This window comes from Danio aesculapii, chromosome 8 (genome assembly GCF_903798145.1).
Source record: "Danio aesculapii chromosome 8, fDanAes4.1, whole genome shotgun sequence".
In the NCBI taxonomy this organism is placed as follows: Eukaryota; Metazoa; Chordata; class Actinopteri; order Cypriniformes; family Danionidae; genus Danio; species Danio aesculapii.
In genome coordinates, this window is record NC_079442.1 from 46,106,525 (window position 1) to 46,121,201 (window position 14,677).

Consider the following 14,677-nt stretch of genomic DNA (forward strand, 5'->3'; position numbering starts at 1 on the left):
ACAAGACATTTATTCAGCAAGTGTTCATTCTAATGTCAGACCAATGTTAAAACAAAACGTGTTACAAGAACAGAGCATTTAAGAATGAACATCTATGGCTGCATCAGCCTAGATTCGAACCCATTATCTCTGCATGCTAATCATGAACTCACCACTTCACTAAATCACTTGAAACTCTGCAACGTGGGGTATTTATACCTTAATTTGCTTTACCGTTTCATTGCTGATCTTCCAGAGCAATACGTAAATGACCACTAGGTGTCACTGTAGAGATGGGTTTTGAAACATTTCGTAGCTTCGATGCATTTGCTTCGACTGTTTCAGTGTTTCATGAATCCTCGCTTTGCCTACCACTAGTGAACTCCAGCCAGGATGAAGATTATCCAAAACTCCGGGTGCAGTGTGGTCGCTTTTTTTTTTTTTTACTTTTTGATTGGCCAACATAGCTGGTTCACACCAAATGCGAAAGACGTACATAAGTCAAACTCAAAGGCATGTTCGCAGCAAATGTGCTGCTGTATTCCACGTCATTTGCTCCACGGTATTGTAATCTGCCTCTGTTCTCACATTTGGATTGGTCTGTATGCAATACTCACGAAAATACTTAATTCCCCGTTTGGTGTGAATCCAGCACAAGGTCTTTTTCACCACCTGTTGGTTCGCAGTGCATCACAGAGCGTTTTTGCATTTTTTATTTGGACAGAGATTTGTTTTTAAAACAAAAGCGTAGAAAACGGTTTACAAAAATACATGTGGATATGGCGTTAGGTTCAATATTATTAGCCTCCATATGATTTTTTTCCTGATTGGTTAAAGAACAAACCAGTGCCGTCCAATGGATTGCATGATTATCTTAAGCTAGCCAGTTAGGCTTTTAAATTGCACTTCAAGCCAAATGCTTGTATCTTCCAAATAACTAGTAAAATATTATGCAAGACGAAAAATGTAGGTATTAGAAGTTTTCAACATTTCTAAACAATTAATTACTAATTTCTCTGTTAAACAGCACTTGGGAAATATTTTTTTAAATAATTCATATTAAACAGCCGAGCTAATAATTTTGACTTCAAATGTATATATTGATGAAACCTGTGCAATGTTTGTCATTTTAACTACAGCGATACCAAATCAGCAACTTTTATCTGAAATATTCTGAAATAGTCTTTTGATTGGCTGTCGTACACATTAACTTTGTTACATTACTGTTTATTTGGGCACTGATAGTCCATTTATTATTATTAATATTCCAAATCATCTCCAAAAAAAAAATCACAAGTTTGAGGGTCTAATCAGGCTCGAAAACTCACAAAAGTTACATCTGATATTGACCTTATACTTGACATACGAGCGGGTGCAGCCATTGGAATCTTTTTGGCTCGAGACTTCCGCTCTCATTCCCTTCCATTGATATTTAGACATTAAAAACAGCTCATTGTGCTGCTCCAAACTGATATTTTCTTTTTATATTCTACTTTTTATGTATAGTTATGAACACACTTGTTTGCAGAGCAAGCAATTTGACTGTTTTCTGCCATTTATTATTCATAGTCATTTCTCCCCTATGCAACTGAAACAGAAGTTGTAAAACAGTCGCAAATGAGCACATTGCAGAATAAGGTCAATAGAGACTGACCTCATTTAGGCCACGCCCTCTACCCCTCCCCATGGGCAGAACCTTTGTTCTTGTGTGAGACGTTGTGCTCTACTTTTGTGTCCTTAAACACAGAATTTTTTTCAGCTTGACAGGTTATAAAAATTTGGTTATAGATTTTTATTTACTTTACATTTTGTCACCAAGCAACTTGTAGACATTGTTTTATTTTTATTATTATTTTTTTTTTAATCATCTGATATGACAGAGTCATCCTCCCGCAATACAAAGTCAGTGGAGCATTTTGGATATTTCCAAATGTTGTTTGGATTGGCTTTAAATCTACTGTTTTGTGATGACAGAATCTGAATGTGATTCATGATCTTAAGTTGTTGTTTATTGTATGCACTGACTTCTAATAATTTAAAGATTGATCCCAGACACAGCTATTTTATCAGCCCCTTCATGATCTTCATGAGGAAATGCAACTATTTTACGTTTTGTTAGTTTAGTGGCTAATTCGAACGAGTTCAGTTGTACGAAAAATGTACGATTTTAAAAGGAGGCGTGGCATCCAACCCCGCCCCTAAACCCAACCATCACTGAGGGATGAGCAAATCATACTACATTGTACAAATTAGATCGTACGAATTAGCCACTAAATCAAAAAGTTACGAATTGCTGTGAGTTGGCTACTTTGAAAGAAACTATTTTTACTTTTGGTTATTCGTCAAAAACACTGTATAACTCTCTTATGGGCATTTCATATTTACATGCTTTATATTATCATTTGGTTTATGCAGTTAAGTGTAACAGAAGAGAGTACAATGTCTAAGCTAGTTTATTACATAATAAAATATATATTTCATATTGTTTCATGTATACATGTGTGTATCTGAAGTTTCTTTGTTGATATTTCTATTTTAAAATGACTATAAACCAATTTTCCCCTTTAGCTTTTTATTGTGAATGTCTTAATTTTATAAAATCTATTACAAATTTTTACAATGACTTAATTTATTCTTCATTTCAATTGGAGGGTGAGCTCTCTATATATATATTACAACGATGAATTTAGTTGTAAACAAAATTCTTTTTAAAATAATTTGTGCACTTACATTTAAAGAATTTGCCAAGAATCAACATTTCCAAAAAATGTAGTCTTGCAGTTACAAAATAGTTGCATAAATTAGACTTTTTATCATTACTGTAGTAATTTTATTTTTGTCTCATTTATTTCAGTTACCTTTAACCTAATGTATTTGCCTCAAATACTGTAAATAAATCAAACAGTTCTGGATTAATTAACCCAGAGAAGCAGAGAGTTTGTGTGTATGTGTGTGTGTATATATATATATATACATATAATAACGATTTGCAGAGTGGATGGCAACATCAACAGCCTGAGGTATCAAGACATTTGTGCTGCCCATTACATTACAAACCACAGGAGAGGGCAAACTTCTCAGCAGGATAGCGCTCCTCATACTTCAGCCTCCACATCAAAGTTCCTGATAGCAAAGAAGGTCGAGGTTCTCCAGGATTGGCCAGCCCAGTCACCAGACATGAACATTATTGAGCATGTCTGGGATAAGATAAAGGAGGAGGCATTGAATATGAATCTAAAGAAAGTTGATGAACTCTGGGAGTCCTGAAAAAACTTTTTCTTTGTCATTCCAGATGACTTTAATAATAAGTTATTTGAGTCATTGCAGAGATGTATTGATGCAGTCCTCCAAGCTCATGGAAGTCATACACAATATTGATCCTTTTCCCACTGCACCATGACTTTATATTCTATACTGTACATTAGTAATTAGAGGCCTTTGCCTTTCATAAGCCACATCTGATACCAAATGATCAACTAGAAGCCAAGTTATGATTTGTTGTTACTAAAACTTGGATAGGCGACAAAACTTTTGTAAGGTAGTGTACATGGTGTAATTACTTTGAAAAATATTTCTATTATATACATAAAATATTAATTATTGTTGCTACATTTTAAATAAAGCTAATTGATCATGTCGATTTAAAGCAAAGAATCAAAGTAATTTCATTACATATTGAGTAACTGAGTTACTTTTTCGGATATTGTAATGAAAAAAATAAATTAATACAATTTTATTGACAGAATTAATTATTATTTAGCACTTATTTTTTGAAGTAACTTACCCAATACAGCATCCAACACGCATAATACAAGAGGGTTTATTATAAACACAATAAGTTGAAAGGCAGTAATGATTCCTGTATTGGTGCTGTGCGCGCGCTCTAGAGGCTGAAGCGCTGGTCAGAAGATGGCGGCTTCCTGGGCGGCATGAAAAGATGTAGTTAGACATTTCTACAGTGAAAGGCGCACCCAGGGTTGAATTCGTTCTCCGAGTCCTCCCTCGTGATTTTTAAATTAAGTTAACGAATCGGAACGAGTAAGTATTTGGTGCCAGGCAAATGACAGAATCCGAGTATTTTGCAGCTTTCTGTGACGGCTAACGGTACATCCGCCATTTTTCTTGAGGGAAGCTAAAGCGAGCAGCCAGGGACGAAACCAAATCTGAAAGTTACTCAACTGTGCATCTCGAATAAAAAAAATACCACTTGCTATTCTAACAGTAAATAAACATGAAACGTGTAACATTTTTCTCTGTTGTGCCAAATGAGTATGTAGAAGTTGCAGTGTTGAAATAAGCTATGTAGCATTGAAGCTAACTAGCTGCCCTATGGATTTCATTGAACATAGGAGCTAACGTCAGTGTGCGAATGCGGTTAAAGGCTAACAAGAGCAGCAGCTGCCAATGTAAGTTGCTACTTAGATTTATCGGCGCAGGTTTGTAGAAAGAAAGTGTGTGTTCTAAAGGCTTTATGATGTGTTTTATGTGTTAATATGCGCACGGAAAAAGCTGCGGGATTTTCTTCCAGAGGGGTGGATTGTTTGGTATGTTTATCAAGATGGCGGCACCCAGACCAGAGAGGCATGAAAAATCCACACAGATCACAGAAACATCCATTAACCTTTATAACCATTTGTATTAACGCGCATTTTTTTATTACACCCGTTTTCTGACGCTTTAGCTAATTTAAATATTACCCGCGCGATAATATGCGTGATTTTATTTAAAACCTATTTTATTCTGTTATTAAATGCTTTTATTTTATTTATTTTTTTGCCATCTAACGTTATTTGTATTAATTTGTGTTTAATTTCAACTATAATTTTTTGTCTGTTCTCCGCCCACTTTATTTTATAAGTAGCAAATTACTATTTTAATATTATTTTCATCACTATTTTCATCCGCCTTTTTATTTAAAACTTGTTTAATGTAAATATTTCTGATTCCCATTCATTATTATGTGCAATATTGTTATTCTTCCCTCCCATCTCTGACCTTTCAATTAATTTCGACATTTTTTCCGCCGCCCATTTTATTTTATAATTATTGTTTTATATTTATTTTCATCAGTGCAGCTTTTATTATCTATTTTATTTTTTCCGACACCCATTTATTATGATTACTCCCCCCGCCCATTTCTTTTCACTAGCTTGGTTGCGTTAGCTTAGCCACTTAGCAGCTAACTAGGCTCCCGTGGTGGTAGCGTTTAGCTAGCCTCTGCAAGATGGCGGCATACACATCTTCATCTCGCTTTTCTTTTTCTCCAACAGAAATTTAGCTCCAAAAAACAATTTAGCCAACTGCACGAAGGGTGAAGAAAAATGTACAGCAGTCCACCTGCATGTGCTGCAGTGTATTTCGGGATACCCTCCGTCTTTACGCCGGGAATCCGCGTTCGTTCAGCCGCCGGTGTCTGTCTATTTATTTTCTTGTCGTGATAAAAGGCGTCTGTTTGCCGCTAAAATGGCGGTGCGCGCAGATTTGAGCGGCTAACATGCTAACCGGCCAACATTCATTTTGGTTTATACTGTTAATTTCCCGATTACGTACGCACTAATATCTGTTGTACCTGCGTTTTAAGAAGCATTTCGAGCAGATATTCGTCATATAAACGCAAGGAAGTGCAACGCATTTTGGTGACCTAGTTAGCACGCGCGAAGCTACCAAGTACTAGCGGGCTAATCCAGTTAGCACAGGGGCTTTGACACACGAATGCTGTTGAGATCCAAACTAAAATCAGCGCTGTGCGTGGGATTTGTGTCTCGCTAGAAAAGTGGACATGGCTTCTTCAGGCACCTCGGTTCTGCAGCCGCGCTGGAAGAGGGTTTTGGGCTGGTCTGGCCCGGTTCCTCGCCCGAGACATGGACACCGAGCTGTGGCCATTAAAGAACTGATGGTGGTGTTTGGCGGAGGAAACGAAGGCATTGTGGATGAGCTACACGTTTACAACACAGGTGAGCATGCTATTATTTTGTAATAAACGCGGTGTTGTTTTTGCACGCAGTGATGTTTTGATTGTGTAGCATTTAACGTTAGCTAGCTATGTTATTAGCCCGATTTGCTGTCTTGGGGTTCGCATTTGTTATTAGGTTTGATTACAAACGCTGTATGACAGCTGGAAGATTGTGTTGTATATATGCAAATGTACACAGCTCTCTTATTTTGCAACCATTTCCGATATGCTATGCAATTAATTTCTCTTACTAGATGCATTAGCGCAGTTAGCGGCTACACAAAATCTGCATAAGCGATCAGCTACATAAGCTAACTAGCTTTAAAGAATGTGCACACAAACACAACAGTTGTGTAGTTCTGTAGATGTCTCAATATCAAGTAGCAGTGGTGCCTGCGCTACTGACAGTGCACTTGATTTGAGTGCATCATCTGAGGTTTGTGGTGTTTGTGTGCACCGTGAGCTGATCTGTGTTGTGTTATCATGTTAATGTGTTGAAGTGTCAGCTAACCAGCTAACGCTACAGCACTAGCCAAGCACTGGAACTGGCACGCTAGGAAAAATGCAAAGAGAAATGGCGGGTTTTAAAGAACGCCGCCTACGTCATCAAAACACACATGCCCCGCCCATAATATTTCCCGCATTGCCATGTAAATACACTCAGGATGAATTGAGGAGATTAATTCACTATTTCCTTTTATTTACTTTAAGCTAATGTAGCAGAGCTTCTCTAAGAGACATCATTGAAGTAGATGCATTTAATATTTATGTATGAAAAAATACATTTGTTTTTAAAATTGTCATGCAAGATATTCTGTTTGCCAGTGCTCATTAGGGCTGAACGATATAAAAATGACATTGCAATATTTTTTTTTCCTCTGCGATAAAAATACAATTTCATCAGATGACTTCAATAGCTCTATTTGCCAAGTCATTACTTTAGATGCATTTGGATGATTTTCTAGTGCAGTGAAATATAAATATATTTTTATGTAATATAATAATCAAACCACATTCATTAAAATCCACAATGAAGCAAATTTCACAGTGAAATAAAAAAATATGCTTTATGGTTTTCTGGAGCGAGTAACAGAAGTTGAATAATCAAATGTAAAATAACACTGCATAGTCTTCATCATATAACATCCATTTAAATTAATCTTTATTAGACTTTATGCACAACTAAAATGCTTTAAACTCTCTTAAGATGCACACCTAATTATGGCCCTTAAAAACACATGCAGATGATAGTTTCACTTTATTGTTGTTCAATTCTGCAGTGTCTCCACAAATCAAGCGTGTTCTACCTGTGATTTTTGGACAACTTTAATCCCAACTCAACAGTGCATATCCTGCGATGTGACTGAGGACACACACTTTGCGATATCGATATATTGTGCAGCCTTAGGTCTTATGGTTAATGTTTCTTTATTTGTAGATTGTTTATAGACCCGATACATACTGCTTTCTCTACAGGCTGCTGTTCTAGTTTTATATTTATGTTAGGTTTGATAATGTGATTCAGTTTTGGTTATTTTAGTAAACAAGTTAAATGCTGTTGTATATATTTTTAAGATTTTAATATAAGATGATGATTTGAGTATTGGTATGGTAATTTTTTATTTGGAAACTGTTTATAGTTTTGCAGAACCTGAGACGGATATACAGGCTATTATAATTTGAATTATTATCCGGGACGAGCCCCCTTTAAATACAAAAATTTAAGGAGGTGTCTAGGGAAATAAAACTTAACATTTAGAATATTATAGTATATTATATTATTATTATAAACGCACTAATGCAGAGTGATGGGCTCCTTATCCAGTTAGCAAAACCTGTGAATGAAAATAAATTGCAAAACAAATAATGGTAGGGCGAGTGCAAGAGCGAATGACAGAAAGGGAGAGAGAGCGACAGAGATGGAGAAAACGACAAAAATCCAAACAACTCCCATGGACTGTAACAATTATTTATTTAGGTTTTAAAGTTTAGACATTTGTTTGGGTTTAGTAAAGCAAAGTGCATTTGTCTTTCAGTTTTGGTTATTTTAGTACACAAGTTAAATACTTTAGTACATGTTTTCCAAATTGTTAGATAAGATATTGTATTTGAGTATTGTTATGGTTCATTTTTAATTTGGAAACTGTGTATATACTGTGTGTATTTGCTGAACCTAAGAAGGACCTCATGTTTTCTATACAGGCTATAACAGGTTTTATTAATCGTTTGAATCGTTGTTTTTTAAACTTATGTTTTTGCCAGGTTTATTGGTTTAGTTTGCATTTGTCCTTTTAATGTATTTTAATTTAATTCTTTCACTTTTGGTGAGTTTATTACACAAGTTAAATGAATGAAAATGAGTAATTTTGCAACTAATTGCAATAACAGGGTGTCCGGGGGGAGTCTTAAATTTTTTTACTGTAATCAAGCACCTGCAGACTTAATACATATGTTTTGGCTTTGTCCATCAGTCACTTCTTTTTGGCTATCAATTTTCAAGTGTTTCTCTTCTGTTACGAAGATGCACATTGAACCGTGCCCTCTTATTGCACTTTTTGGACTTTCTCAGAATATAGCAGGGTCATTGAGCTGCCCTTGCATTTTTGACACTGTTAGCAAGATGGTGTATTCTTTTATTATGGAAGAAAAGATTTCCCCTGAGTTTTAACAACTGGTTGCGAGATGCATCATCCATTTGGAAAAAATCTGGTTTACAACAAACAGCAATACTAGGGCTTTTTTTGAAACATGGCACCCATTTAGAATGTTCTTTTCTGAGCATCTCAGTATCTCTACAAACGGTCAATCTAAATTGTAGGGCCTTTCAATTGCAAAGCAAACATAATTAAGTACATTGTATAAAAATTTAAGTATTAATGTTTGTAATATTGGGTTAGCAAGGTAGATGCGTGTTCTGTAGTTTTTAAATTTTTTTATTTATTGATTTACATTTATTATTTATTATATATATATATATATATATATATATATATATATATATATATATATATATATATATATATATATATACATATATATATATATATATATATATATATATATATATATATATATATATATATATATATATACATATACATATACATATACATATACATATACATATATATATATATATATATATATATATATATATATATACATATGTATATATACATATGTATATACATATTTATTTATTTATTTTTCTTTTCTCTCTTAGATAAGTGTAATTTCATCTTGTTTAGAGGGTAGGGGTGGGAATAATTGTTTAAATTTTTCTGTAAAATTACTTTGTTATATATGTAAAAGTTTATTAAACAGATACAAAATGTAAATTTCAAAAACCAAATTTTAGGCCTTAAAATCTTAAATTTACTAAAATTTTGTCTAGTAGGTCTTAAATAATCCTTAACGGGTCTGAATTTTTCTATGTCCATGTAAAGCTACCCAATTGGGCCAACATGCTTCCGATCACCAACAAAACTCTATTTATAACTATTTACCAATATGGTTTAATTATCGTCCTTACAATAATATTTGTTTAAAATTTCCCTGTGTATTTATAGTCCATATACGGTGAGGTCACTGACCTGGACAGATTGTTGTGCATGCATTGAGTTTATTACAGCTTTTTAAAAGAAGTTATGTTGAAAAATGTGTATGCATACAACTAGGGTTTATTTGTTTTGACAATTTATTTAAATGTGTGGCTAAAAAATAACTAATTATAATATCATATATTAAAAAAAGTCCTCCAGAAGTCTGAAATTTGATAATTAATGGTCTTAAAAAGGTCTTGAAGTTTTAAATTTGCATTCTATTTAGTTACTAAAATTTAATATTTGTTTGACCTCAAAAGTGTAATGTTTTAGTCAAACCACTCTGTGCTGAAATGAATAAAAATGGTGCATTGCTACACAGCTCTGAAAGAACTGTGTTTATCTAAACCACAATTACACAACTATCTGTTTCCCAACAGCCACCAACCAGTGGTTTATTCCCGCTGTCCGGGGCGACATTCCTCCCGGCTGTGCTGCATATGGATTTGTGTGTGACGGCACCAGACTCCTTGTGTTCGGGGGCATGGTTGAGTACGGGAAGTACAGCAATGATCTGTATGAACTACAAGTAAGACTATCAGCATCGTCTTCAATGGGGTATATGCACAGCTAGTGTTTTCAGTAGTCTTCTGGTGAAAAGTTTGTCAATGTTTTCAATTTCATGAGCTTCCTTTTACAGCATTGATGTTGTAATGTAATTAAAATACAAGCAGTTAAACAGACTTAAGCATTCATTTAGTTGTTCAAGCGTAAAACAAGATGAAAGACAGCATCAGAAGCAGCAGACGAGTGCAGAAGCACCATTGGAAATCATGGGTAAAATAATTTTCCATATTTTAAAGACATGGCGGGGAGAAATGTCATTTAGTGCAGTGTTTCTTGTCCGAACTGAGACCCACTTTATATTGTATATCAATCAGGCAGTGATGGTCACTGATATTTAAGGAAATCAGATCTTAAACTGTGATTTTGTAATAGCACGACAGTTCACTGGAAGCGCTTGGGCTGGCTGAAAATTAAGAGTCTGTGTGCATATATCTCATTATCAATAATTAAGCTGTTGGTTTCGTTGCATTTGGTCATAATTGTTTTGTAACAAATTTACTCCACACCCCCCCAAATAATCCAAACAGGCTAGTAGATGGGAGTGGAAACGATTGAAGCCCAAAACCCCTAAGAATGGCCCGCCACCGTGCCCTCGTCTCGGCCACAGCTTTTCTCTAGTTGGAAACAAATGTTACTTGTTTGGTGGATTGGCAAATGACAGCGAAGATCCCAAAAACAATATCCCAAGGTAAATACGAAGAGCTTGTTGTTGTTTGAGCTGCAGCTTCAGAATGTAATTGTTGGTGTTTATCAAGATTATTATAGTTTTGCATACTATTTTCAATACGATTTTAAATTTTGCAGTAAATTTTAGTTTAGTTTTAGTATTTCATTAATGGTTTTGTTCGTTTAGTTTTTATTTTGTGAATCCATCTCTATTTAATGTTTATATAAGCAAACAAACTGTTAAAGATACATTCAAAATGCCCTATTTTTAAGGTTATTAGACGACAATAAAGCGACTTTTAATGAAATAATTGTGAATGTGATTCCTTTAAAAATGGTAGAAATATTTATCAGAAAAAAATCTTGAACTGTTTTAGATTTGTATCATATTTTATGTATTGCTGTTGACGCCTTTTTATTGTTCTATACTTTTTTTTTATTATACAAAAGTGATATTTATGAATGTTTGTAAGTTTTGATCTGTTTTTGCAAAGTCTGAGAAGTTGATATGGCAATAAACTCAAAAATCGCTCTCTCTTGGTTTTTCAGTTTGAGTATTTTTAGTTCAATAGTTACAAGAACGTGTCCAGTGTTGACCATAGCAAAGTTTAATGTTTACACAACTTAAACCTTGTGCAAACCTCTTAGTAATAAAAAAATAAAATAATACTTTGAACAGACACTGAACACAAAACCATAGAAAAACAACAAATAAAAGTAAAAAAATGTGAAGAATCTTCTTCATATTAAAGATCATACTTGAAATGTACTTCAACATGCCTGTTTTGGTGAATGAAGAGAACTTAGAACACATTTTATTCTTATATAGAAGATGTTTATATATGTGTATATATATATATATATATATATATATATATATATATATGTATATATATGTGTGTATATATATGTATGTATGTATGTATGTGTGTGTGTGTGTGTGTGTGTGTGTGGTGTGTGTGTGTGTGTGTGTGTGTGTGTGTGTATATATGTGTATATATATATATATATATATATATATATATATATATATATATATATATAAAGACAATCTATTGTTATTTCTCTAATCAATCACAGTTCAGATTTCCACCACAAAATCAGTACTTATTATATCTGAAAACTATGAACAGCTCCATGCAAATGTCAACCTTTCCATGGAAAAAATAGTTTTCAACAAAATAGCGAAACCGTTTCTACATTTATTGTGTAAGAAGTATTGTACAGTACTTTAAAAATTCTCTGTCAATGTTTTCAAACAATTATATTTGATTTAGAAAAGTCAGACAAGTGCCAATTTCACATCTGTCACATCCATAACAGAGAGGTGTCACATCCACAACCAAGCTTTTTCCTCATAAATACAAAAATGTCTAATAATATAAAATCTGTCATGTTTGTTCTATAGAGAGCCGACTCTTATATTAGCATTATTTCTTTTGAGTTGTATGTTGTATACTGTAAACTCATCTATTTTTTGCTCGCATCCATAATAAATATTAAAATCTAAAAAAAAAAAGTTTACAGATTGATATTTTTCTGAACCCATAACTCTGTGTTTCAGTAGTTTTACAAAATGTAAACAGATTTTTCAATATAATGTTAATAAATACTTGAATTTATGTTTTGAGTTTTTACAACAAATGTCACAGCCATAACTCTGGAATTGCTCATTATTGTTTTTGATCATTATAATTTTATTTTAGTTAATTTCAATTTAGTTAATTTTATTTCAGTTAAAGAAAATGTTTGTGACCAATATTTTTAGTCTTAGTTTTATTTATTTATATTTTTACTAAAACAACCTTGGTGCATATGATCATAGATACCTGAATGACCTCTACACACTGGAGCTGCGCCCGGGGTCTAATGTAGCAGGCTGGGACATCCCGATTACATACGGCGTGCTTCCTCCTCCTCGTGAGAGCCACACTGCCGTCGTATACACAGAGAAAACCTCCAAAAAGTCTCGTCTCATCATCTACGGTGGCATGAGTGGCTGCCGTCTTGGAGACCTCTGGACTTTAGACATCGGTGAGAGAAAGTGTTGGCTTTAGAAATGTGAGAATATCAATTCAAGCCCATGCTGTAGTATTAAATGAACGTGTGCTCTGTTTTGTAGATACCTTAACCTGGAACAAGCCTGGCATAAGTGGTGCAGCACCTTTGCCCCGCAGTCTCCACTCAGCCACAACTATAACCAACAAGTGAGTTAAAGCTTGTTTAAACATAAGGATTTAGTCTTTCAGGATTGGAAATTAATAATGAGCGGTGTTGTGTGTAATTAGTTACAAAGAAACTAGTTACTATAATTAAATTACAGAAAAAGTAAGCGATTACTGTTCATTTTTAGGTCATTTAATTGCAGTTACTTATAATTAGACCCACACAGAATCTGTGCACACAGAAATCTTTAGATATTTAGATTTTCTTTTATTTACTTTTGTAAATGTGTGTACATTTATATTCGTTCAGTTTTTATGCTAATTTCAGTAATATTATTGACTAATTTGAAAATGTTGTTTTGATTCATTTACAATACAGTTTGTAAATTAGTATTTTCTGTCTTTTAGTAGATATATTACATGACAGACTTGTTTACCAAATAAGTGGATCTAATTGGATTTGCATTGTAAAGAATAAATAAAAGTTAAAAAGGCATTCATTTTTATTTTGTACAAGTAATTTTGCAAGTTTTTCGGTACAAAACTCCCAAAATCATTCTGCATAAATTGGCAGATTTTTACAAAATTTCCTGACACAAATAGCAAAAAAACGTCCACAGATTCTAAGTATTCTCTTAAATACTGAAGATAAATTTAATGGTTCTGTATAAATAAAATTCAGAGAAGCAAAGCATTTGTTATATGTATTTTGCATAATTATTTGTTTATCTTCAATATGTATTGCTATATGAATACAATTTTACCAGATGGTTTTAATATCGCTATTTTGGAAAGAAATCTTGAATTTAGACTGATTATGGGGGGTTTTGTAGAAGAGTAAATCATGAATAAAAAATTATAAATTGCAAGCAAAAATAAGTCCAGTGCAGCAAAGACAACAGTAAAACAGAGTTATGTGTCAAACCGTATTCAGGTACAGAAATCGAATAATCAAATGTAATGTAAGATAACACTGTATAGACTTCATTGTATTATCGATTCAGTAGAACTTTAGTTTATTAAAGTTAGTTTAGTTTATTAAAGTTGTACTTTTTTGTGCCCGAGTGCTTCAATCTCTCTTGAAATGCCTTTAAAATAAATGCAAATGATAACCTTTCACTCTGTTTTGGTTAAACTTTGGAGTGACTCCACAAATCTCATGCATTCTCAACTGTAGTGCTGATCAACTATAATTCAACGCAACATTGCATATCCTGCAGTGTAAAGGCTGATTTATACTTCTGCGTTAATCGCATGCGTATGCTCCGGCACAGCCTGCGCGTGGACGCATAGCCCTCACCGTCGCGTACCTCTCAAAAAATGTAACTACACATCGCAACAACGCCTAGAGCAAGTTCTGTGATTGGTCGGCTTGGTAGCACTGACAAGTGTGGGCAGGACTGAGAGCCGCGCAAGCCCGATGGAGCGAGTGTTTACAATTGTGGAGTCCAGTGAAGGACCTCCAGATGGAAACTGTTGTTTTGTGTTTACCTTATGATTAAAGTTGTTGCACGTCCGCCGGTTTCTGCCTCTGAATGAGTGAGTTTGAGCTACTTGTATATTAAGCATTCAGAAAACGCAAAACACCAGTGAAGAAACTCGACACAGAGGAACATACATACATTGCAGACCAACAGAAACCGCGCAGAAGTATAAATGCACGGCAAAGACCAAAGCATGCACCATGGGCGACGCCGATCACTCGACGCAGAAGTATAAACCAGGCTTAACTATTGCAGACGCAC

At 34.1% G+C, this 14,677-nt stretch overlaps 1 protein-coding gene across 2 annotated transcripts in view; it reads left to right on the top strand.

Annotated features, from left to right (window-relative positions):
* The first annotated feature begins 3,882 nt into the window (after positions 1-3,882).
* The window catches only part of hcfc1b (host cell factor C1b), a 48,324-nt gene continuing 37,529 nt past the window's right edge, over positions 3,883-14,677 (top strand). For both annotated transcript variants that reach the window (XM_056464078.1, XM_056464079.1), the window contains exons 1-6: positions 3,883-4,017; positions 5,749-5,933; positions 9,915-10,063; positions 10,629-10,789; positions 12,593-12,801; positions 12,890-12,974. In XM_056464078.1, the coding sequence (XP_056320053.1) occupies positions 5,759-5,933; positions 9,915-10,063; positions 10,629-10,789; positions 12,593-12,801; positions 12,890-12,974 (779 nt within the window). In that variant the 5' untranslated portion in view covers positions 3,883-4,017; positions 5,749-5,758. The remainder of the gene's footprint in view (positions 4,018-5,748; positions 5,934-9,914; positions 10,064-10,628; positions 10,790-12,592; positions 12,802-12,889; positions 12,975-14,677) is intronic.